We start from the raw sequence: 23844 nt of genomic DNA, 5'->3' as shown, positions 1-23844 counted from the left end.
GTCTATTTTCATTATCTCAGTTTGAGCATAGATGTGTTGATACAGAGGGAGAACGATTCATGCAAACAGGATGGGTTTGTTCCCAAAAGCATACAGGCTAAACATTTCTGACCATATCCCATTGATTTGATTTAAATCTATTCAAGCTCTTTGAAATTAATGTGTGGGTTCATCACCATACTCACATTAAACATCCACTTTAACCCCTCGTCCCCCCACCTTCTACCATCCATGCCTATCTTTGGCCATGTCCCGTTTTTTCTCCTATATGGATTTTCTTACCGATATTTCGATTTTAAACATTATGCTCCTTTTTGGTCATCGATCTAATCTTATGAAAGAGTCCTAATTCCAGTGTGCTTTGAAGCGATGTCTAGGTGCCTAAGGATTTTTGGGCGTCCATGCAAAATGACCATGCAAGACTCCAGCACAGGGTGAAATCATTCATAACACTGTTGCAGTTTCCATGGCTGCGCAATTGAGGTCCTTTATTATAGTAGTATTTAACTGGGTGTCCTTTTCCATGTCTTTGGTGTTCTCCTGTTTATCCCATCTACTGCTGGTATCTAGTATGGGTTTCGATGAGCAGGTGCTCCTTGGTACCCAGCATCATCTAGTAGGCATGAACTATGTCTGGGGAACCGGGAACTAGTATATAGCCTGCTGCAAATCTTATTCCTACGTCCTGGCCCCATTCTTCCATACCTTTGACCTGCCTGACCATGGGAAATGACCAGCAGAAAATGCCCTCGCAAGAAAGAATGTAGCACAAAGCACACACCCTCACCCATCCAGGCCATCCACAGCTGTATCCTACAAGTCCCTTTTTCTGCAGTGGACAGACGGCCTCCAGTGTATACCAGTTTTTTCTCCCCGTTTTGTCCACTTTCCCAAGCAGCCATTTTCGGCTCCTTTTTGCTTGATTTTTTTACACCAGCGTTTTATTTATTTCTTTCTCCTTTTTCCAGCCACTGATGCTGGGTAAAACTGATTATATTGTCATGGCCTCGGACCACAGATCCTTTCGTTGGCCCCTCACTCCCTTTGTCTGGAGTGCTTTGGCCTGGATCACTGTTGGGACTGGTGCAGTGCCTGCGACATTGTTTGGTGTCTAACCAGATGTTTGTGCTACTTGGAGGACCTCCCTTCTGGGACCCTTTGGGTCCCTGCAGCTGAGGGGGGAGGAGGGGAGAGATTCCTTGAGTCTTTCGGTCAGGGGGGATTCGAACAGCCCTCAAGCTTCCTGGGTGGTCTCTGAAGTTCGCCATTCCGGGGCTAAGGCGAAGACCAGGTGCACACCCCAATATTTTCCTCAGGGAGGCTAAAGCTTGTATGTCCAGGCCAATCCCTGAGGATCCTTGCAGGGAGGCTAAAACTGGACAGTCGTTAGAGTATCTCGCTGAGGATGCTAAATCCAGGGGAGGCATTCCCTGTTCAGGAGCCAACACTGGGCTTGCGCTCGCGATTTTCCAGAAAAGGAATGGGGAGAAGTTGTTGCGTCAGGGGCTACTCAAGGATGCTATACTAGATGTGCACAAGCGCAAGTGTGCATAAATGCACCTTAAAATGGCAGACCAGGCACCAAAAGCAGGAAACTCAGTCTGCCATCTCCTCTGCCTTGTGTCACAAGACCAATTTTCTGGCCTTGCCAAACGCTGTCAAGCACCTGTTGCAGAAGGAGGTGGTATGCTTGGGGAGAAGTCCAGAGATGGTCCTCAGCCAGAGGACAGGGCCAGTTGAAAAGGGTGTTGCCAGCCTTTCCACCAACTTTGGGTACATGCCAGTGCCTTTCTATCTCCAGAGCTCCAGCAACAGAACCAGAATCTAAGAAAAACCATTAACTGAAGAGAGAATATTGGTTTACCGCTGCAGTAATCCGTCACAGACGGAGAGAGAGAGAGTGCCATCCATCAGAAGGGAAACCAAAACCCTGCAACAAACGTACACCTAAGACAGCAGATTGGCCAGGGAAAGGGATTCAGTGCTGGCCAAGAGAAGTGAATATAACCTGGAAACGGGATGTGTGCATTATTATTCAGGTGTTCTCAAGAGGTGGAGGATGACCAAAAGACCAGCAGGGTGGAAGGAACTGTAAACTGTGGAGATTTTGTGGAGCAGGAGAGGTATTGGTTAGAGATTGGAAGCAAACTGTTGGCGTGGGTAGAAAGGTTAGTGTTACGGAGTGATTGTGAAAATGTTACTGGGTGAATGTAGGGTGTTTGAGTAATGTGAAGGAGGGAGACCTAGGAGGAGTGAGACCATTAAAGGGAGATTTTTTGGGAGGAGTGAGCCGGAGTAGAGCAAGCAGTAACTGTAGAAAGGGAGAGGTGAGAGTTGACCTGATAGACAAGGGGCCTGAATCATGTTTGTAAGGCACCATCCCTTTTCCCATGAAAACACCAACAGTGGAATAGTGTAGAGAGTTGGTTAGTTCCTGCTGGGCGTCTAGTGTACGGTAAGGCATTGGGTCTTCAGGGCCTCATCTTGAGCAGAGAATGGGTCTAGTTAGTAAGAGGGCAGGGACGGGGGTCCCCCCTTGGTAATCTACTAACCTGGGATTCGGGATATCTGGATGGAGCGGAGGTTCTAAACTAGATGAGGGCGAGTGGGAGGGCCATTGGCCCCACATAGTCTTGAATTAAAAAAAAAAAACTTGAACTCCCTTTGAGACTGGGGGTGATTCTTGAGCCATATGTAACACTTGCAAGACCTTCAGGTGCTTGTCAGTGGATGGGGATTGTGCTCCCTCCTTGGCAGCGATCCCTTCTCCCCCTTGGTTCAATGGCTTGCACTCACGAACATGTCTTTGCCACCCAAGGTGGGCCTGCCACAGACCACCTCCCCTGTGCTCTATTTGGACCTTTTGGCTTATGCAAGTGCCCTCATGGGTTCCTGCCTTGGCAGCATCCTGGGAACTAACAGATATGCAGCCCTTGCAATCAACTCAGGTGAAGGACCACTTTTTCGCCAAATTCCATGTGACCATAGTCTCATGTGATGAGGGACTTTCTGTGACAGCATTGTCGGATGTTCCTGCAGCCTCCAAGGCAGATGCAATCTAGCTAGCAAGATATGCCTTAGCAGTTGTCGGGCAAATCGCAACTTGGTGGGCTGCACCTGTGGCACCCCCACCTCTGGCTTCAGGACCAATCAAGACTCAATCGACTCTGGCACAGTGTGGGCCACCCATCACCTCCACTAGATTCAGAAGCTGCTGACTAGGTGGTGATTAATCCAGATAGTCGCCAAGAGGAGCTCCCATTTTCCCCTATGGCCTTCCATGAGGGGATAACTGGTGCTTCTGCTAGAGATGCCACAGTCCGAAGCGTTTGAACCTGTCGGCAGTTTTAGCCTCTAGGGGATACATACAGGAGTCCCTTTGGGGAAGGATGTGTTGGGAGAATCTCAAATGGTGTCAAATGCCCCTTCCTAGCCAAATTATCAGCAGAAGAATAGATGTGAGGTGCAGACCATTGCAGTCGGAGAAGACCCGTCTGGCTGTGCACCCCTATACTTTACTCTTTGGATGCAGCTGGATTCTTGTACTACAAGACGGCTCCCAGGACCACCCTTGCCTCAGTTATAGGGAAGGACCACCCTTGCCTCAGTTATAGGGAAGGACCACCAGCTGCTGGAAACAGGGATGGGGGGGGAAATGAACCTATCACAACCTGGCCTGCCACCATACGCAGTCGAATGCAGACTGCTGCAAATCAAAGGCTTTCAAAGGAGCTCACTGAATTTGAGCAATTCCTATCTCCTCATAAGTAAGATTTCTTGGCTGAACTAGTGGTGGTGGACCAGGTAGTACAGGAGATCATGCAGTCTGTTGTGGTCCATATTGATCTGGCAGCTAGGGATATGCTGATTTGGCATGAGGCATCAGACATACATGAGTCCAAGCCAATTCAACCTAGCTGTGCAGGAGAACATCCTGGACCTCCAATTAGAACCTCTTCAACAGACAAGGAGCTGAAGAAAAAGGCCAGCAGACAGTGTAGTTCACTTTTGCAGAATGGCAAGTTTGCCATATTTGGTTTTGTCACACTTTCTTTTTTAACCACATACAGCTATGTTAGTTGGGTTAAGGTAAATAATGCCCTCTGAACCCCTGCTGTCTGTGGTAAATAAATCGGCACATTCAGTGAAATAAAATGCAGAGAAGGTGCCATTTACCAAAATAAATTCAGCAAACCTTGGACCAATGCTGACAGCTGAAGCCTCTTCTCTCCTCCCAGGAGAAGCAGAGATCACGCTCATTTGCAGTTGTAAAGGGTTTCAGGAATGGCAAGCTCATCAAACAGGTCTCCTTTGGGCAAACTGCAGAAAACCACAGCACTCCAGTTGCACAGTTTTACCCTGGTTCTTCCTCCACTGAGGCAATGATGGGCTTGTTCTCACTCATGTCACGCCAGTCTATGCGGAACATCTCCCCATTTGCATTTGTGGAAGGCCATAAGACTAATGGGGGTCAGTTAATTATGAGATGGGACTTTCTTCTTCCCCTTCAGTCTTCCCCTCGTCGCCCTCTGCTTTGTCATTTTCACTCCTTGCCCCTCATTCAGGAGATTCACAAGTTGCATTTGCTCGGAACAGTAGAAAAGGTCTCTTCTGCATATCGGAGGATTGGGCTGCTGCTCCAGGCTGTTCGGTTGTATACGAATTGATCGTTTTACAACTGCTCGAATGACAATTGACCTTGTCACAATTGACCGAATTGTGAAGGTCAATTGTACCATATATGTGGGGGTAAACCCCCCACCCAACGCCAAACCCCCCCAAAACCCATATATATATATATATATATATCTATATCAATTGTGACCCTTTAAATTCGGTCAATTGTTCATTCGAACAATTGTAAATGAACAATTTGGGTAATACCGGTTGTTCACCATCCCCTAACACAACCAGGCTGGCCTGAGAGCAATTGTGACCTCTACCACTTCAGCCTTTGCCTTCTCTTGGAAAGGGTCAAGGGGCTTGCGCTAATGGGGATTGGTGGCCCCTTGTCAGGACGATTGGCTACGCTTGGTTGATCTACAGGATGCTTAACTACATAACCCTCTGTGGCAGCTTGCTCTGGGGTTCTTGGGTTTTCCTAGGCAAGACAATTTGAGTACTGGGTGCTGCCCTTCAGGCTGAACCGGGAACACACATGTTTTTACAAAACTGATGGCAGCAGTTTCCTCCCACCTTTGTGTCAAGAAGAAGTCTTTGATGGCTCTGCATAGCTTGACCTTTGTTTTCTGTGGGATACAGAAAGGGCCAGGATCTTCCCTCATGGAGGAGAGAATCGGAATAAAAGGGCCTCCTTCACACACTTCATTCTTCTCAACCACAGGCACGTGATGGCATGATTGTTCCAGATGCTTTTAGGACTTCTGGATTTGTGCATGCGCTAGGTGCCTTATGCCAGGATGAGGTGTGTACAGATTTGTCTAGCCTCTTTGTGGAAGTAGTCATGACACCCCCAAGAGGCCGGCTTGGTTATTCCAGAGAGGCTGCTGGGATGGAGTGGGCTGTTGTCTCGGGAACCATTACAGTGGCACATCAATCAGCTGGAACTCCGGCCGATCTTCTGTGCCTTGAAGGCTCTCCTCTCGAACATTATGGGCCAGGTAGTACATGTCTCAACTGGCAGCACGACTGACGGCGCAACTGCAGTTGGGCATCCTAGCAGTACAGATGTGGGTGATATAGAATGGAGTTAAACCACTGGTGCTGTACTTTCCTGTCAAGATCCACAAGTTGTCAGATTCCCTCAGCAGGGAGGCTCGCTGACAGTCACTAATTGGAGCGTCACCCTCAAGTGGCAGACCCTGTCTTTCAGGAGTAAGGGTCCCCCTTGGGCGACATATATGCGACATTCCAAAATCCAGCATGCCCGTTGTCCACTTTGAGGCTGGGAGTGGGGTTGAGTTCTTTGGGGGATGTGCTTATCTCTTTGGAAGGACTAGCAAAGTACTGGTCTCCCCTGCCCCTTCCTCCGATTCACAGGGTTCTGAAGGAGTGGCGAGAGTTTTGAGAGGGGCTGAAATGATGCTTGTCACGCCTTTTCAGCAGTAGGTCAGATAAGAAGTAGTTCTCTCTATTAAGCCCACTGATCAAGATGCACGCTGAGTCTCAGTAGGTTGTCCCCTTCAGTGCAGGCTACGCTTCCGATTGTGGAACTTAATGTGCTGCTTAGAGTGGTTCTACTATCGCAGAGTCCGAAGCCATTCGAACCAATGGTATCTGCTTTGTTTCCACCCTTTTGATGGAAGAGTGCCTTCTTGATGGTGGTCACTTAGGCCTGTCATATGGGGGAGTTACAGGCGTTTGCCTTCCCTAAGGGTGAGGTGGTCCTGCATACACACCTTTTTTCTCTCATCGGTTCTTAGGCTTCTATCTTAATCAAGGGAGTGCTTGCAGTGAAGGTGAAGGCTAATTGGGGCATTTCATAGACGCTACTGTATGGGTAACCAGCCCTTGAGCCGATGCCCGGTTTGGTCAGAACTTGTTTGGTTAGGTCAGGCGAGGTCCTCAACTCCTCCACTATTCCTTTGTTGGTAGTTTACCAAGAGTATGGAGGAAGCAGGACTGGACGCAGTAGGAATATATTTGCTGTAGTAATTACATTAGTCCTGGTGAATCATTTCTTTTCCGCCACACGTCCTTCCACATTCCCTGGAAATGCATCGCTCTGGTACAGCCCGGACAGATGGCAGAAGACTGGAGCGAGGCAGGGGCTGCACATTGAGCGGTACGGCCGCTTGTCTGTGCCTTGCTATGCAGTGAATTTCTGCAAAGTGTTTTCTGCTGGAAAATGCTCTGGTCCCGACCCTATGGATGCAGGTAAAGGGAGAAGAATGGGGACTAGTTCTGGAAATCATTTTAGACACTACTTTAACCGGTACATGAGAAGTAACCCATACATTTGTGTTAATTGTTTTATTATGAGTTAAATGCGCCTTAGATGTGTTGTCTATTGTCCTGTTGTTCTTATTTGCAATCAGATGGGTAGGTTTTGCACCAGTTGGACTGGAGAGGCGCACGCTGCTGTTGGTGTCGATCTAAACGGGTTCCCCTAAGTTACTAGTCGGAGCTAAATAGGTCCCAGCAATTCTGAAACCTGAACTGTCATTGCTACCTGTTCCTCTGAATAACAGTGTTCTCCTTGTTGAAGATTTAGGCAGATGACCACCAAACTACTGGGCAACCAGGCTCCCTTTTACTGGGATGCGCTCTGGCCCTACAACAAAGTAGTCCATTCTGTTGAGCCTAATCCTTTTACGTTGGGAGATTGAGGGGTAGGGCTATGGATGCTCCTCACACTCTGTCGCACGCCTTGTCAATAGCAGGCTGGTTATGCCCAAGAATATACTGACTGCAGGTGAACTTGTATGGATGAGGCTAAAGGCCAGTCATTTCGCATGGTGGAGACTGAAGGCCGTCACCTACAGTGGGGGCGGGGGGGAGAAAATCCTTTTCTAATGCTTTCCTGGGAATGGGATCCACTCTCTAAATCTGGTACTCGCCTTACCTGTCCATTTCTCTCCCCCCCCCCCCCCCCCTTCAGGCATCCTCTGGCATGCAGCATAGTCATGACAGGGGTGGGTAAACGTTTCAAGTTGCAAGCCACAAAAGTGCAAACAATTAATAAATGCCACACTAGTGAGCTGGTCTGCTACACCTCTGTAGTCGTGAACACTAGGCGGTAGTAAAGCATCCCACGTGCTTTAGTTAGTTTGGGCTTGGTCAAGTACATTGTGCCCACTGCTATTGTAGCCCAGTACCAGAAGCAGCAATGCACCTGTTATCTCGACGACAAGGCATGACATTTTCCTAGGTCCTCTTGAGAAAAGTATAAGGAAGGTATAATAAGTTAAATGTGTTCTTGCATCAACGGCAGATGTGAAGGTGTTTCTCATTGAAGGGATTGCTTTAAAGTTACCTCATGTCTTTTTTGTTTTTAAATTGCAGACTTCCATACAATGAGTTCTTTGGTGGGGTGAGTGGACTGACGACGGAACAGTTTCGAAAAATCAACGGTTTTCCCAATGCATTTTGGGGCTGGGGTGGAGAGGACGATGACCTTTGGAACAGGTGAGGCGTTTTACTTCAGCAACACAATGTGTAAATGCCAACCCCCTTCCCACCTGCTCCTCCTTTATCCAACAGCGTAAAGCCAAAGCGCGAGGCGATCCGCACGTGCATCAGCAACTGGCCTTCACAAGAACCAGCCCGATCTGCGGAAATTCCAAATGCACTTTGAATTTAAGCTACCTTTTTAATAGGGCAACAGGGGTTAGGGTCAGGGACATCATTTAGGGGTCGCCAGGGGTCGCACCTTGCTACCCCTGAAAAAAACTTGTTCTCTTTTTTTAATTTATTTTTTATGAATTTAAATTGAGGCTCCCGGGCTGTGGCCAGCAGCAGGTGGCTCTTTGTTTCTGGAGCGGCTGGTTTTCTGATGGCTATAGCGATAACCGTTAAGATAGCTCAGTGGGTTGAGCACTCACTGCTTTAATGTGTTCTGCAGGTTCGACTACCTGCAAAATCAACTCAGCCTTTCATCATGCAGTGGTTGATAAATGAGTACCAACACAGGCTGGGTAATATATGTATATTTGTTCTATATGAAGTGCTTAAGCCTAAGTGCTACATAACACATTATCAGTTGGCCTTGGACGTCTTCTTGCATTCAGTTATTTGGTAATGTGGGCCTATACGCACTGATATTCATACATATGGTGATCCCTTCTTGTATACATGTATATAACTTTACAGTAATATCGTAAGCATATTTTTGTAGTGTACTTAGAAACAATGCTATGTGATGCCACACTTGTTTTGTCAAGGGGTGAAAGAAGGTGTCCCATTGCTTCCCGTGATGTCACTTTGGGGTGGGCTAAAATTACATGACTTCCTGTGATGTCATCGGAGGTCAATGGTCGTGTGATGTCACTTCCGCTACCCCTGGCATTTTGGTGAAATGGCGTCCCTGGTTAGGGGATTTAGACCCCACTTGCACTGAAGCCAAAAATATTTGGTTTGCCAAAGCTGGTTTTGTTTTCCTTCTCTGCCCAGTACCTGCTACTAGTTTATTCGAACACCCGTTTTGCTTCCTGACTTGTCAAGAGACCCTGTAGTGGCTCACTCTTGCTGGGCCAATTCTCGTAGTCACTTGCTCACTTCTGTGAACCACATTCCAGAAGTGGCCATATATGCTGTGACTGATTTATGATCACTTCCCAAGGACGATAGGAGCAAAGGAAGCCATTTTAATTGCAGTGACCCCATAAAGCCATTAACACTTTACCTTCCGTGAATGTAAGTTTCTCGCTTTCCATACCAATCTCTTCCGATCTTCAACCTTATGTGCTTACTGCCAGAAGTTGGTTTTGTTTGTTCTGCTGGTGATTTTGTAGTATTATACATGAAATTATGTATTCCCCGTGGCTTTGTGACCAGTATACAAGATGATCCCAAACTGTTTCAGCTCTGATGCAGTTGACACAGGAATATTGCCTTTTAGTAGACCTGCCTGTTCAAATGCATTATCCAGTGACAGTTCAACTACCCAGCCCCACATGTGTTTAAATGAGCTCCACAGCACAATTACTTGGTGTGAATTTGGACTATCTTGCGTTGAGACGAGGGTTGAGGGTGTGACAGGAGTATTCATCCTGCGCCATGTAAGTGCCACGCAAAACCTGGTCATGAATTCTCCACAGGAGTGGAATTTTTACTGGAACAGCCTGCCACTGCTTTATTGTGGCCACCATGGTGGCATTGCCACTTTTAACATGGCCTAAAAATAGTTCTCAGCGCATAATCAAGAAGCCATTCCAATGATTGAAATTATAAATATCTTTTTGGGGAACCAGAGAGCAGGGGGTGATGAGCGCTTATTTACAAAAGAAAATCAAAACCCTACCTTTGTTGCAGTACGCGCCTTGTTTCGAAACTTTCAAAAGAGTAGTAAATTGCAAGTACCCCACATTTTTAGCTTTCGCTTCCAGGACTTTGATTTCCTCCGGTAATTGGGCTGTACCTTTGTGTGTTATGAGGTAAGGGAAAGGGTTAATACCAAAATAAATGTTATCACTGCAAGTTGATCACCTTGCAGTGATGCTACTGTACGATCCGTTCCTAGAGTCACGTGGAACCCCCCCAACCCCGCTCCAATACGCTCGTATATCGAGGGAAGACCCTGGCATATCAGCAGCAGGTCCTTCCCATAGGCATAAAGGGAAAGGCAACTATAGGCATGTAGAAAGACTGACAATGTCCATCTGTTCTCCTGGCAAGCCCTCTGTCTGGTATGTTACAGCATGCACAAATGGCAAGTATTCTGCCAAGGTCCTAGCAATGTGGAACAAGATCAATAGTTGAGGACCACTATGACCGTTTAAGTGCTCGCCACTAGTGGCCCAGTTATAAACCTCCACTAGAACCCTGTATCACTGTGCATTTTCAAAACAAATGTCCCATTGTGGAGTTGCAGCCTGAAAGGAAAGGTTTGAGCAGTCTAACCAGAGAACAGTAAGTTTGTACTTACTGGAAGCAAAAATTTAAGTTGCTGTTTTCAACACCTCTACAGGTATCACCAAATTACTACTTGAATGCTGTAGATCTTTGATAAATCATTCCGCCATTTGTTCTCTGCTCAATTGGCCGGTGTATCCAGGCCTTGTGTTCACCAGAGTTCAAACCATACATGTGGGGCTCTCCAGAATTTCTAAGATTGGACATACTATTCAGGGAGTTTAAGGCTATGTCCCTGCTGGACTCGAAGGGCGTATATGCTGGTGACCCAGGCCCACCAACCAATCCGTGATGTGGGGGTCCAAAAACAGTAAGATTTCCCCTGGTATTCCTCCCAACAGCACTGGTTGACTGGGCCATGTAGTTCTGATTAGTGGGGCTGGTTGAGAATTTCTCCTACGGTCACTGATTTTATATGAAGATCTGCCACATCACGTCAGAGGATATGTTATCATGTTTTCCTTGGCGTTTGAGCTCTCTGAGCAGATTTTGCTGATTGCTTTCTTTAGTTCTCGGCAGGGGGTATAGGTTGCTCTTGCTTTAGCCCATGTTTTATTGGGACTTTCAATTCTAGAAAACATTTGCTCAACGTTATGTTCAATTTGTTTGGTTAATGTGCTAACATCACATTATCAGTAACCCGTAGCCTTAATGGCCCAGTAGCTGTCCGCGCATCGAGTTTCAGGTTTTTTCTGAATATTTTTCATTTCTTCCTAGTATTTTACATTTTGAGGGAGGAAGGGTTGTGTAGCAGTGAGTCTGTCGTGGACTGGCCCATAAAGGCTTCAGTAGCTCTCACTGGTCACAGTATGGTTAAACTTGTAACTCCCTTGTAAAACAAGTCCACATGAACTAGCTAGAAGGGTCATGCTTGTATGGTTACAAAGTGGGTATGGAGAGGGTGGCCACATGTAGGGCAATGGGGCCAAGAGGGAAGTGGGAAAAGAGAGCAACTTATTATTGGTCAGGAGAGTGGGGGGATGGTCAATTCTATAGACGGAGCAATAAAACGCAGGTTGATTAGGCTCCATCCTTAATGTATCCAATCACTATGGGCCTCACTACGAGGTGGGCGCAAAGGGATACCGGGCACTGTTAAGGACATCAGTGCCGGTAATCCCTTTGCGCCCTATTCCGAGGTCTCAGCGCCTCCCTTCCTTAACGCCTGGTTTTACCAGGCGTTAAGGAAGCTAATAAAGGTCCCATTGAGCCCTATGGGGGCTCAAATGGGAATGGGGAATGTTTTTTTTTTCAATGGGGACTTACCGGTCTCGCAAAGGTCGGAATAGACCGGTAATTCCCCATTGAACGAGGGCGATTCAAAAGCACCATGACTACCTCCAACCTCGTAATGAGGCCCTATGTCTCTAGCAAATGCTAAAGCCATAAGGTCTTAAATCTGTTTATATATTAGTGAAAATATGTGGGTTTGTGGCTTCATGTATGTTCCCTAATCAATTCCACACCATTTTACCAATCTGCACCAAATGTTGCACAGTCACCTGTTAGGACCCTTCGGACATTACTGGCTGCAGGAAATTTGAACACCCCACCCCTTGCCCCGGATTTCATCAAAAGTGAAAATGTGGGTTTGTGGCTCCCACTCTGTTCCCGATACAATTCCACACTGTTTCACCAATCTGCACCACCTTTTGCACAGTTACCTGTACCTACTGAGGGGATGGAAGCCCAGGCAACACTGATATATCATCTAGTAAAAATATTAAATATGAAATTACAAGTGCAGTGATTAAGTCAGATTTGACTTGCGCACTGAATTTGGAATAGTGGGGCAGCTTGTGGTCGGTAGTTCTAAATTGATTTTTAAAGTTATAGCCCTTTTTGATTGTGGCCAAGTTGCCTAGCATAATTCAGAGTAGTATTTCAAATTTGTTGTGAAGAGCTTTGGGTCAAGAGTGCCCGAAATTACCATGGAAGCAATCATTACTTTTATACTGGGCTAACTAGTTCGACTCTGGTATGTGAATCTGACATGCAAGTCTTTCTTTGCTTATGCAAACTTTTAGAGATGCCGTGGACCTGCAGCTCTGTAACATAGCTTCAGGACTGACTGGAAAACGTGTTTGGTTCTTAAAAGCGAATTTCAGGGCTAGCCTACTTCCCCTCTAAAGGTACAGGGCCGTTTGGCAAATCAAGACTGTATAAATGAACCCTGGGCTGGCTAAGGGGGAGTTATGGGCAGCCAGGTAAGTGTCATGCCCGACCATTTATTTATTTGGCAGAATGGGGAACTCTTTTGTGAGAAAACATACGGCGAGGAAGTGAATTCCCTTCTTAGAATGAATGGAGTCTCACTCTGAACGTCGGAAGTTGTTTCAAGCTTGGCACTGAATGAAACTTTAAGAACTAAGGATCAGGCACCCCTCTACCCACCCTCCCCTTAGGCTCCAGATTAAAATGAGTATTTTCGAGCTGGTGCATCTATTTAGCCTGGTAGACGTGGTCACCTATACCTGCATTTGTGTAGACTCTGCCCCTGCTGTGTGCTTCATGAAGAGGTTTGGCCATGGCCCCTTTCAGAAGGCACAGATTCTGAGTTCTGAACCCTAGCTCACTAACTCATGTTGCGTTTTAATTTGCAGCTTGGTAATGGGTGTCCAGGGCAGGCAGGATAGAGGAGAGGGGGGGGCGGTGGGGTTCTGGCAGGGGGTAGGCGACAGGAGTGGGTTGTCCTTCAAACGAGAGAGCTCAAGCAGTGGCATATATAAAGCTTTATGTATATTCATTGCTCTCCGCCTCACTGACCAAACGTACATAACTACCCCTTCATGTTTTAGAAGACACATATTTAGGTGTTCCATATGGGTCTAGGGGACTGTGCAGCCAGGAAGTCTGTTGAGAATCACTTCTTCTTGTCTTTTTAAGATATTGCTTACATTTCAATGCCATTGATTCAGTCGCACATTTTATTCGGCTAACCCTAGACAGCAGCGTTCTTCCGAGAATGTTCATTTAGTCCTAGTACACAGCGCAGGGCTTTTCTCCGTAGAATTTCTTGAATAGATCTTTGTGCTTGAGGAAATTATCGGGCCTCCAACTAAGGCGTTTATATTGGCTGCGTGAATTACATTTCTGGTGCTTGTTGTTGTTTGAATCAGACGATTTTACTTCACATACAATTCATATTCCAGCGCCGGGCCTAGCATGTTAAAGTGGGAAGCGCTTTGTCTGAAAAATGCGTTCAGAAATGTATTGGCATGGATTTTGAGTGGGAATGTCCTATGGTGAAGGAACTGGCCATACAGCCAGCAATTCTATCCCACATCGTAAAACGATTAATTGTCCTGCACTTTTACAAGGATTACTGAAATCCCGACGATCATTGACCAATAATAAGCCTTTCCCTGTAGAGGGGATGTTCTTGTAATAGATCTGAATGTTGGATATGGCCGCCTTTTTTTTTTTTTTTTTTTTAAATTAGCCTTTTTAAAATAACTTGTATGCATTTTCTCAAATCCTTCTGTGTAAGCAGAGCACAACAATTGAATGCTGTAATTGGCCAAAACGCTCAGCTATTCTAGATCTCTGACAATGTATCATTGCAGCGCAAGGCAGTTCATCATTTCCATAATGTTAGGATTCTCATGGCACCATGTCACAGCAGCACTAAAAGTAATAGCCTTGCTTGAATTGGCAACTCAGCAGCCATATGTTCTCTAATCAGCGTCTTGGTAGGCTGCCAATTCTCAAACCGGTTTCTCTTGCACCAGGCTTCACCCATAGCATGCTCATCCAGTCCTGTTCAAAATGCAAAGGTTTTTGCGCATTGTGTTAACATGTATGGATGCACTCAACCAGGTGCGCATGCAACTGTCCCATTCTCCTCCGTGAAATGCCCACCCTTTGTTCACACACAAATGCACACAGAACTAGGTTCTGTGTAGGCACGGTTTCTTATGGGCCTGAATCCTGCAATGTGGGGTTTGCGTCACAATTTCCAGACCTAAGCGAGAAAAGGATATTCAGCCTGGCACTGCAGATTATGTTAAGCATTTGTAGATGTGCAACACGCGGGCTATTGATGCTTAACAGTATCTTCATTCTGTTTTTTTTATGTGGGATATTTTCAAATGTGTACGTGTTTTCTTATCTTCAGTAATGAAAATGTGATTCTGAATCTTTTCTTTTTCTTAATTAAACCAGGGTTCATTATGCGGGATATAATGTATCCAGACCAGAGGGGAACTTGGGAAAATACAAATCAATTCCACATCACCATCGAGGGGAAGTCCAGTTTTTAGGGCGGTGAGTATGAGCATTTCTCTATGAAAGTGGTGCACACACACTTCTATTTGTAAATTGATTTCCAGAGTAGTTAGATTGAACAAATTGGATGACACTTGGCCTACATCTAGTGAGGACAAAATAGCCCTTTCCAGGAGAAAGTCAGAGTTGCTGTTTTCTAAAGCCTACCTGTGGAAAGACTTGAGAAGACTCTTAGATGTGCCAGGCTCCAATTATTAGATTTGGCCTAAACTACCTAAAAAGTATGGTAGCAATGGCTGAGCAGCCAGGCTTAGTCTGGGAGGGAGAAGGGCAGTAGTTCAGTACAATGACCTTTTGAGCACACTTTCATTCAAGGAAGCACATACTGCAGTTACATACTTATTATATATACTAGGCAAAGTAAAATTCAAAGCAGTTAAGGTAAGTGAGAATACATATTTTCTGTAGCAATTCTCATTTCAAGCAGTAGAGGTCTAAGTGAAAATCTGGTAAGTACAAGAGTAGCTTTAGGTTTGCAAATCGCTTATCAATCCACATACACTGGAATAGCAATACTGGTAGACAGGCAACTTTTAGGAGAGCCTATCTGGGGAATGAGAGTCGCAAAAGTCAGATGAAGACACTGGGGGACCAAGGACTTTTGGGTGGCAAAACAAAGGAAGGCAGACGCTGTCAAAGTTGGCAAATATACAGATGATTCTTTTAAGTAACACATTAGGGTTCAGGGGGACTGGGCAGGCCACCTGAAGGATTTCAGGCCCTATTGCGGGGGGTGTAGGGGTCCTTGGGTACGAGAGAATACGGTTGGGTCATCAACCCCAACGTCACACTACACGCTCTGGAGGAGCGAACAGCAACACACCTGTCCAGGTAAGTACCTAGGAGAATGCAGTACCTTCTAGGTTGAAGAAAAGCGATGTCAACGGCCCGTCTCCAAGGTAAGACAGCATCTGTGGTTCGGGTCTCTGGCCTCGGCGGCAGGAGGAAAAACATTTAGCGGGAGCAGACGGTCATACTCTGTCACAGGGAAGCCCAGCAGATGACCTTCATGGCACTTGGTTGTGAAGGCTCAAGACAGGCTTTGGAGGACAGCGACAGTTGTCACCCAGCATATTTTCTTCCTTCACTCGGTCCCTGACTCTTCTGAGAGGACTTTTATAATTGGGATGGAGTCTCTGTAGTCCCAGACAGATGCCCACAAGTTAGCGCTCGGATCTGCGCTCAACGAGACGATGCACCGCAGCAGTGCCAGTAATCCCAGGGTATTTGGGTGTTGCAGGCCTGGAAGATCGCTGCACTTTGTGGGATGGCTAACACTGTAGCTGGTCTCGAGACCGGTTAGGCCCTCCAGTCCCATAGAGGAAGTTGTCCGTTTCAAATCTTTCTGTCTCACAGAAGAGGGGGCTTGTGCATCGGCAGCAGTCACTCCATCGACTTGGCGGCCGCTAGAGGTTGATGCAGACGTCTTCTTTTTTCTTTTTCATAATGGATCTTCAAGTGGTCTACTCTCACTTCAGCATCAAGACCCTCGCCTTCTATGCAGGAACCAAGCCAATCAGCATTCATGCACCATTCAAACTTTGGGTGGATGCTGCCCCAAAGGGACAGTTACCCTGTTAGAAATGGATCAAATCACGCACAGTGGAGGGCAAAGACCTGAGGAGTTTCGATGTTCTCCCAGACAAAACTGCTGCCTCCGGGCGGGCTTCCCAGTGGGAGCCCGTCGAAAGACAAAGGAGTGAGCAGACATTTTGTAAATCACGTTTTGTGTTTAAACAAATCCATTTATACAATCTGTTGATGTGCAATGGAGGGATATAAGCCTCATGAATAAAGGCCAACCTTGTTTTCACAGCTGTCAGATCATGGCCATGGCTGATGGCTTTACCCTATTAACAAGTGAGGTCTATTATTTGGAAAAGATACAGGAGTGGGTATCACGTCAAGTTGTGGTGAGAAACTAGTCGTACTATTAATGTTTGACAAGTTGTGGGGGGAGGGAGGGAGGGAGGCAGGTGGCAGTGCTCAGTGCAATACAATGCTATGTTATTCTTCCGTGGTTTTTGTAACCTTGGTTATAATCACAGTAGATGGCCCGGCCTTTGCTAGGTTTCTGTAATGTTCAATTCGTCAAGTAACAGTTTCTCTGTTAACGGGACCTAAGCCAACACCTTATATAGGTCTGGTTTTCATCCACCCTGTCATTAAGGTGCAAGAGGAGCGCCCGAGTTACAAACACGACTGCAGGGGGAGAGTTGTTCCATTTAAATGAATACAGGTAAAGGGTGCCCTTCTTCCTGGAACTGCTGGAAGAGAGCGTTCTGGAGATTGTCTTGGGTTTACTTGAGGGCATTGTTTTCTAAGACACACGAGAGGTTCAATCCAAGTACTTAAAAACTAAATCGAATATTTCACTCTGATGTCTTTACATTCTATCGTTACAAAGGAAGTGTCTGAGCTATAATATTGCACATATTGTATGGTGCGCATTTTACAACACCAGAATTTAGTTCTGCAACGCTATTCGTTCTGCATTGCATAATGAAGTTCTGGTGACCATTTGTTCGTCTGTAAGGGCTCATTAAAATTGAAGGCGATAAGGAGTTCCGCAGTTCACTGCAGATCACTTTAAGACCCTAAATTAAACATTTGCAGATTTACGAAAACTGGTTTGCCAAAAAGCATTGCACTTAGTGTCTTATCGAGGCAATGAGCTAAGGGCATGCATCAAGATGTACAATTTGTGTCTACGTCAGTGCTAAAATTGTTATAGCAGTTACACATTCCCTTTTGCATAGGGTTTCCCCATTTGAAGTTGTAGGCCTATGCGACAGTAGGAGTCTGGAGTTCCAAATCAATTTTTCTAACGCCACTTTTTTTTTTTTTTTTTTCACCCGGACAGGTACAAATTATTGCGGTATTCGAAAGAGCGCCAGCACCTTGATGGACTCAACAATTTGATATATGCTCCGAACATACACGTCAACAGATTGTATAAAAATATCACTGTACACCTGGTGCCAGAGTTAGCTCCTGTAAGAGACTATTGATGGTATACAGTAGCAATCGTGGAACTATTCAGCACGCACAGAATGCACTGGAACAAACCGTTCAGCAGAGCAAAGCTCATACCCACTGGCCGTTCTGACACTTTACTATACATCGGATAGGTAAGGTGTGATCGTACGTCCTATTCCCAGAGGACACAAGACCAGCAGCCACTGAGATGTTTACAGCATGTTGCTAGGAAATATTGGAGTCTGGTGTTGCCACGTTTTACAGCGAGAGGTCCTGCTCACTTTACCCACAAAACATCGGAACTAGATATCAAGATTGGAATCTGCAGGAGATTAACTTCCACAACAACATTTTAATAATTATCAAATGTAATTTAAGTTGAGAGGAATGCTTTGTTTCGATTTTAAATTGTGAGTTTATGTAAATATATATAAATATATAGATATATAAAGTAATATATTATGTAAATTAATGTGCTCCAAATGTTTTTAAACACATGTTAGTCCATTGCATGTACTTGATGCCATTTTGTGTATAATTTCATATACATATATATTTATATATATAGTTCTTCATTTGCATGAAACAAGTGTAAATATGTGTTTTAAGACATTGCGTATGCTATGACAAAATGAAGGACCTTTCAGAGTCTGGCTAGCTATGACTAAACTGGTCATCAGTTTGTGAGCTTCAGGCCTTGTAGACCTCACTCCAACGCACCCTTCACGAGTTTCGTTCCTGCACTCGGATTCAGAGTGTATGGTACGTTTCTAGTTTACATTACTTCTTACATGTACAATTCTGTGATTTCCTTCACGCACTGTACTTTTTCTACTCTATTTCAGTTCTATTGTTTGTATGTTGCATGTGCATTCTGGAAGACCTTGAAAGATATGTATCATGATACACAGTACAGATCATTTTAAACGTCTGTACACATGTGCCACTTGTGTGAAAATGCAGGGATATATTATGCCTAAATCAATTTGCTCTTAAATGTTTCACGCTGGTTAGCAGTTTTTTTTTAAACCTTGGCCAAATTTAAAGTGATAATGCCAAAAAGTTATTTCTTAAATACATTTTTTATTTATTTGTAAACGGTGAAAAATTCATTAACAGGTTTGCTTCAGATGGACATAGATGGTACTCTTTGCACGGTTCACAAATACCATTTAAGAGTATTCTTGTTTAAATGTGTTTTCTGGTTGATATTGATTTGTTCGCTGACTGCACTTGAGTGTGCTGTGCGCCGTTTTTAGTAGGTTTATATGGAAAGGTATTTGGTTACTACGAATGGGAATAGGTGCATTAGTGTTCATTTGCAATTTTTACTTAAAGATCCATTGATCTTAAGTAAGAAAACCGCTACTATTGTATCCTTTGCTGTGATCAGCACTCAGCTGTGTAAAGTAGTAGTCTCCTCTCCATGAGGATGCCATTCTGTAAAATGTGGAAGGCATGAAACCAGGGCCCAGGAAGTTCTCTAAAATGCTCCAAATGGGGTTATAAAATAGATTGTAGGTTATTGAATATGCATTCTGCTTACTACTTGGGGTTGTATTTTCTTGCTTTTCCATATTACGTAGATCATTTTTTCAGAAACCTTATTTTGTTTCCCTAAAAATGAAATTGTTTCTTGTTGCCGGGGAAAATAGTTTTGTGACAACTTGAAATCTTAAAGTAGAATTCTGTTCGACCTCCTTTTTTAAAAAAAAAAAAGCGGCTTGATGCTCAGAAGGGTCTTTGTTTTATTTGTAACTATTGCCCACAGCCCATACCATCATCTCTGGTCTTGGAATAGTCTCCCTCTTTGTTTGGTGGTTCCCATTCTTTGTTGATGGGAGAAGAGGTTTGTCAGTATTTCACTACATTACCTGTCTCCAATTCAGATTTTAGATGGCAAACAAGCATGCCACCTGGTTGGGCACAAAAGTATAAATGGTGGTAGGATATCAGTGTGAATTTGTTCACACTCCAACTAGTAAATTAATATACCAATTGCCTTTTAAGGATATAAATCTGGTCTGCACACCGCATTTGCTTCTACACAATAGTCTTGCTGCTCATGAAAACGCAGTCGGTTAATGGCCCATTACTATTGTTTATTTTCTCCGAAAATCCCAGAAGCAGGGGGGTGCCAACATAACCCTTCCTTTAAATTATTGAAACGCTAGATCATGTTCATTGATTCACACCTGGTCTTCCTCTTCTCCAGTCAAATAACCAATTTGATCTCCCGAGTGCAAGGAAATGGATGTTTGTACTCATGTTCAAGAGGAAATCTAGATCAGGGTGTTTATCGCTCCTGTGTGAATCAACCGCTCATTGCAGCGATAAAGGGCAGACTCCTCGGAATTCTAGGGTAAAGGGAGCTTCGTTTTGGTTTTTCCTTTTAAATAACAATGTAAATCTAAAATTGACCTGTTTAAAGTTGCAGATTTCCTGCAGTGATCCCTACAGGGACTAAAGAAACTTGGGAAGGATCTGACTTTCCCAACTAGGTGTGAGGGACTGTGCCACAGTGTGGAAATGCTACAGAAGAGCCTCTGCCTGGGTGCTACCCAATTGCCACAATCTTAATTTTGTAGCAGGTTAAGTGCAGGGTTCTAGATTGTGGTGGAAGAGACGCCCGGTGGAACATTACAAGTGACCCAGATTTTGGCGCTTCTATTCTGACTGGGTAAATAAGCAATGGGCGAGAATTTGCAGCCCCCTGAAAACCAAGGCATGAATTGTAACGGTAAAGTCCTGGTGAAAACATTTAACTGAACTTTTTTCACAGTCCATGCATGCTTGCTTTATTGCTCACTCGGATGGTAATTACTGTAGTTTTGATTTGGAAATGCAACATTGCATTGCTCACTAACGCATGTACTATTTATCATGCAGTATATAAAACATTTTTCTAACCTCTGCACTTGAAAAATGTGTTGCGCTAATGGTCTGCAAGGCATTACCATAATAAACTTGTGATGAGAAACCTTCAATACATCCATGAACCATAAGTTGCCACTTATTCCAGGGACAGTCCTAATGGATAGGCCATTTAATGTTCTTGCCCTCCATTCCCACCCGCCCCCCATAACGTTAATTCTGCTGAACGCATTCCTGTTTACCTAACACTTTTGACTGGTTGCTCTGGTAAAGTACATTTGTTTTAAAAATGTTTGTGGGGCGCATTTAGGAATACTAATGCGTGGGTGTAAATACACGCAAAAACCTGGAAATTGAGTGCAAGAAGTAGGTTCCCACGTGTAAGAACATTTTGCTATCATCAAAAGCCAGAACCGAAGTTAGCAATGCTTTAGATGCACCAAATTACTTTTTTTAAAAAATGATTTAACTGGAGTGTGGGAAGTTGTCTGTAAGTGCTGAGCGGGTTAACTAATATTGCAATATTTTCTCTGGGCTAGATTATCTTTTCCCAAAGTTCCAGCAGTAAATAGGTTGGGTCATGTGGGTCAGTTTTGCACCAGTGTAGGGACAAACCAAGCACATCGATCTACTGCCATTGGTGCAGAGCAAACTGACACATATCTATTCCTTTGTGTTTTGACTGGAAATTGTGAGGGAGACTCTGCATAAAAGGCCCATTGTAAGCTCTGCCTAAAGTATTTGCTCCACAATCCAAGACCTGCTTAGTCCGACGGCCAGACGCCATGTTTAGTCTGTCATGTAGCAGCATTTTATGAAAGGATGAAAGAGGCAATGTTGGAAATTAGTCCGATGCCTTACTGGACTTGTTAAAGCTTGCAAGAGGTTTGCAATGGAACCCCTTGTTTTGTTTAGTTTGTTGCCTTGAAAAATCCCCCAAATTAGTTAAAGGTTAACTGACCAGCTATTGGGAAATGCAGACGTTAATAGAAATAGAAAATATGGCAAGTAGACAATTACAGAATGCAGAGTAAACCACTGGCCTTAAAGGCATGTGAGATGTACAGTAATATTACTAGATTCTGGCTAGTCTTGATCTATTCAACATTTATTAGTACAGTAGGAGCATACAACAGCATTTTCTGAAGCATTACCTGGCTGAGTAATCATTACTGCAGTATGGTTTTGCATACTGTGTGATGAGCCAATCTTCAATATACAAAAATGGAATTTGCTAACCAGGGTAGACCTCAAAGATGTGATTTTCAATTTCTCTGTTGCTGGTACTTACTTTCCAGTAAGCCATATTGTTTGAATGGGTATGTGATCTGCCGAGTCTGGCACCCACATCCCGTTCATAGATTTCCATTCTGAGAATGGGGGTTCGTTGAAGTGTACATGTAGAGAGGAATTTGTCCCCACAAAACCTATGGTGTGGAAGAGTTGTGCTGGTGTTCTTAAAACCAATCTAGACTTTTTTTTTTTTTTTTTTTTTTTTTTTAAGCAGGTATTGTGCTTTTTAAATAACCTGGTTTCGGCATTCGGATTGTGATGCAGCCTCTGTGAAGGAAGATTGCAGTATTTATTCTGTGCCTTCAACCTTATTTTTTTTTAAATTTTACATTGCCATATTTGAATGTGAGAATATACTGTGGAATTAATTTGTGCACTTTTTTTTTTTAAGACATTGGAATCTTTTACGATTTGAACCATAGTTTGGTTCACTGGCAATGATAGTTTTCGTAGAAGTATGATAGTACAAAGGTGTATGCGTTTATGCATATTTAGAAGAGAATGCTCCATTGTTATCCAATAGCAATACTTTGATGAACTAAAATGCATGCATATTGTGCATCCACAAGCCAAATCATAATGCACAGTGCTTACTTGATATGTACCACCCTCTTTGGATTATTACATATCTGATATATGTTAAATTAAAATTGGGTTTAGAAGCTGATTATACCCCAGGGAACAAACATAGTCCCCTTGTTGGTTCAATACACCAAGGACTCCTTTTTCTGTATATATGTTTTTTTGAGTTCACTCATAAGGCTATACTGTGCCATGAAGGTGCCAGCCAGAAGCATTGCATATCAAAATTCGAAAAAAGTGTACTTAATGTTTTATTTATAGATGCTATTTGAGACTGGAAAATGCACTGAAATAACTGCTGCAGATGTAATGTGTATTGTCATTCTATGGTTTTGTTTCTTTTGGTCCATGGAAATGTTTGTACTTTTTTATCATTGTCTTTTCTGAAATATACTGATCTGAAAGTTTGAGTGCGTTTTGTGTTTTCAATCTTCGAGACATGCAGATTAATGCCTATACATAAATGCAGACTAGTTGCTTGCCCTACATTTATTATAATCTCATTGATAACTCATTTGCCTGAAATGATATAAAAATGACCCAGAATGTTTTTCAAAGTTGTAAATATTACATTGGACTACTTCACATTGATGGCAGGACCGGCCATCCCCAGGTAAGAAGCAGGATTTGAAATTGAGGAGGGCTATTTAGCTCCTGCCTGTAACCTAAGAGCCTAGTTAGCTTGGCAACAGCTACCAGGAGCTACTTTTGTCTCCCCTGGCTAATTGGTGTTGAACTAAAAAACCTGTGTTGATTTAACTGTGTTCGTGTGTGACAATGAAGATTACCCCTGCTGTAGCGTATGGAGTCTTGATTCTATTAAAGACAGAGGCGAGCATTATGCGTAACATCCTTTAATTCTATTCTTTTTATTTTCATAATACAGAGAACTTCTCAAAAAAACTACTCATGAGCTGAGCCCCAGTGTCTCTGCTAGTCCCATGTCCCTATCCTGTCCCTGGGCTCCATGAATCACTTCCTGCCTAGGACCTTTACTCTTCCTTGCCTTCCAACCAACATCCTAAAAGAAAAGGCATACTCGCGCCAAACTGCAAAAAACAAAACTCTGTCGTCAGCAGCAACCAAACGGCTACTCCATTTCAGAGCTCTTCTTGCGGCCAACCTCCCTTGCAAGGTATCATTGCACTCGGCCTTGGACATTCAGCTCGCCTTCTGGTCATCTCCCATCAGAGAAGACTTGCATTAGGGAGGGTCCTACGAAGAAGCGCATCACCAACACATGATAACATTACATTCAATTCTAATGCCCTGTGCTCCTAGGCGGGATAATGCTCG

General features: G+C 44.2%; 1 protein-coding gene across 2 annotated transcripts in view; it reads left to right on the top strand.

The window, feature by feature from the left end:
• The window catches only part of B4GALT6 (beta-1,4-galactosyltransferase 6), a 295718-nt gene extending 272763 nt beyond the window's left edge, over positions 1-22955 (top strand). For both annotated transcript variants that reach the window (XM_069620961.1, XM_069620962.1), the window contains exons 7-9: positions 7966-8088; positions 14698-14799; positions 17684-22955. In XM_069620961.1, the coding sequence (XP_069477062.1) occupies positions 7966-8088; positions 14698-14799; positions 17684-17831 (373 nt within the window). In that variant the 3' untranslated portion in view covers positions 17832-22955. The remainder of the gene's footprint in view (positions 1-7965; positions 8089-14697; positions 14800-17683) is intronic.
• The last annotated feature ends 889 nt before the right edge of the window (positions 22956-23844 follow it).

This window comes from Ambystoma mexicanum, chromosome 5q (genome assembly GCF_040938575.1).
Source record: "Ambystoma mexicanum isolate Mex_15411 chromosome 5q, UKY_AmexF1_1, whole genome shotgun sequence".
Lineage (NCBI taxonomy): Eukaryota > Metazoa > Chordata > Amphibia > Caudata > Ambystomatidae > Ambystoma > Ambystoma mexicanum.
Note: the sequence above shows the minus strand (reverse complement) of the source record. Positions and strands in the feature narration are given on the sequence as shown.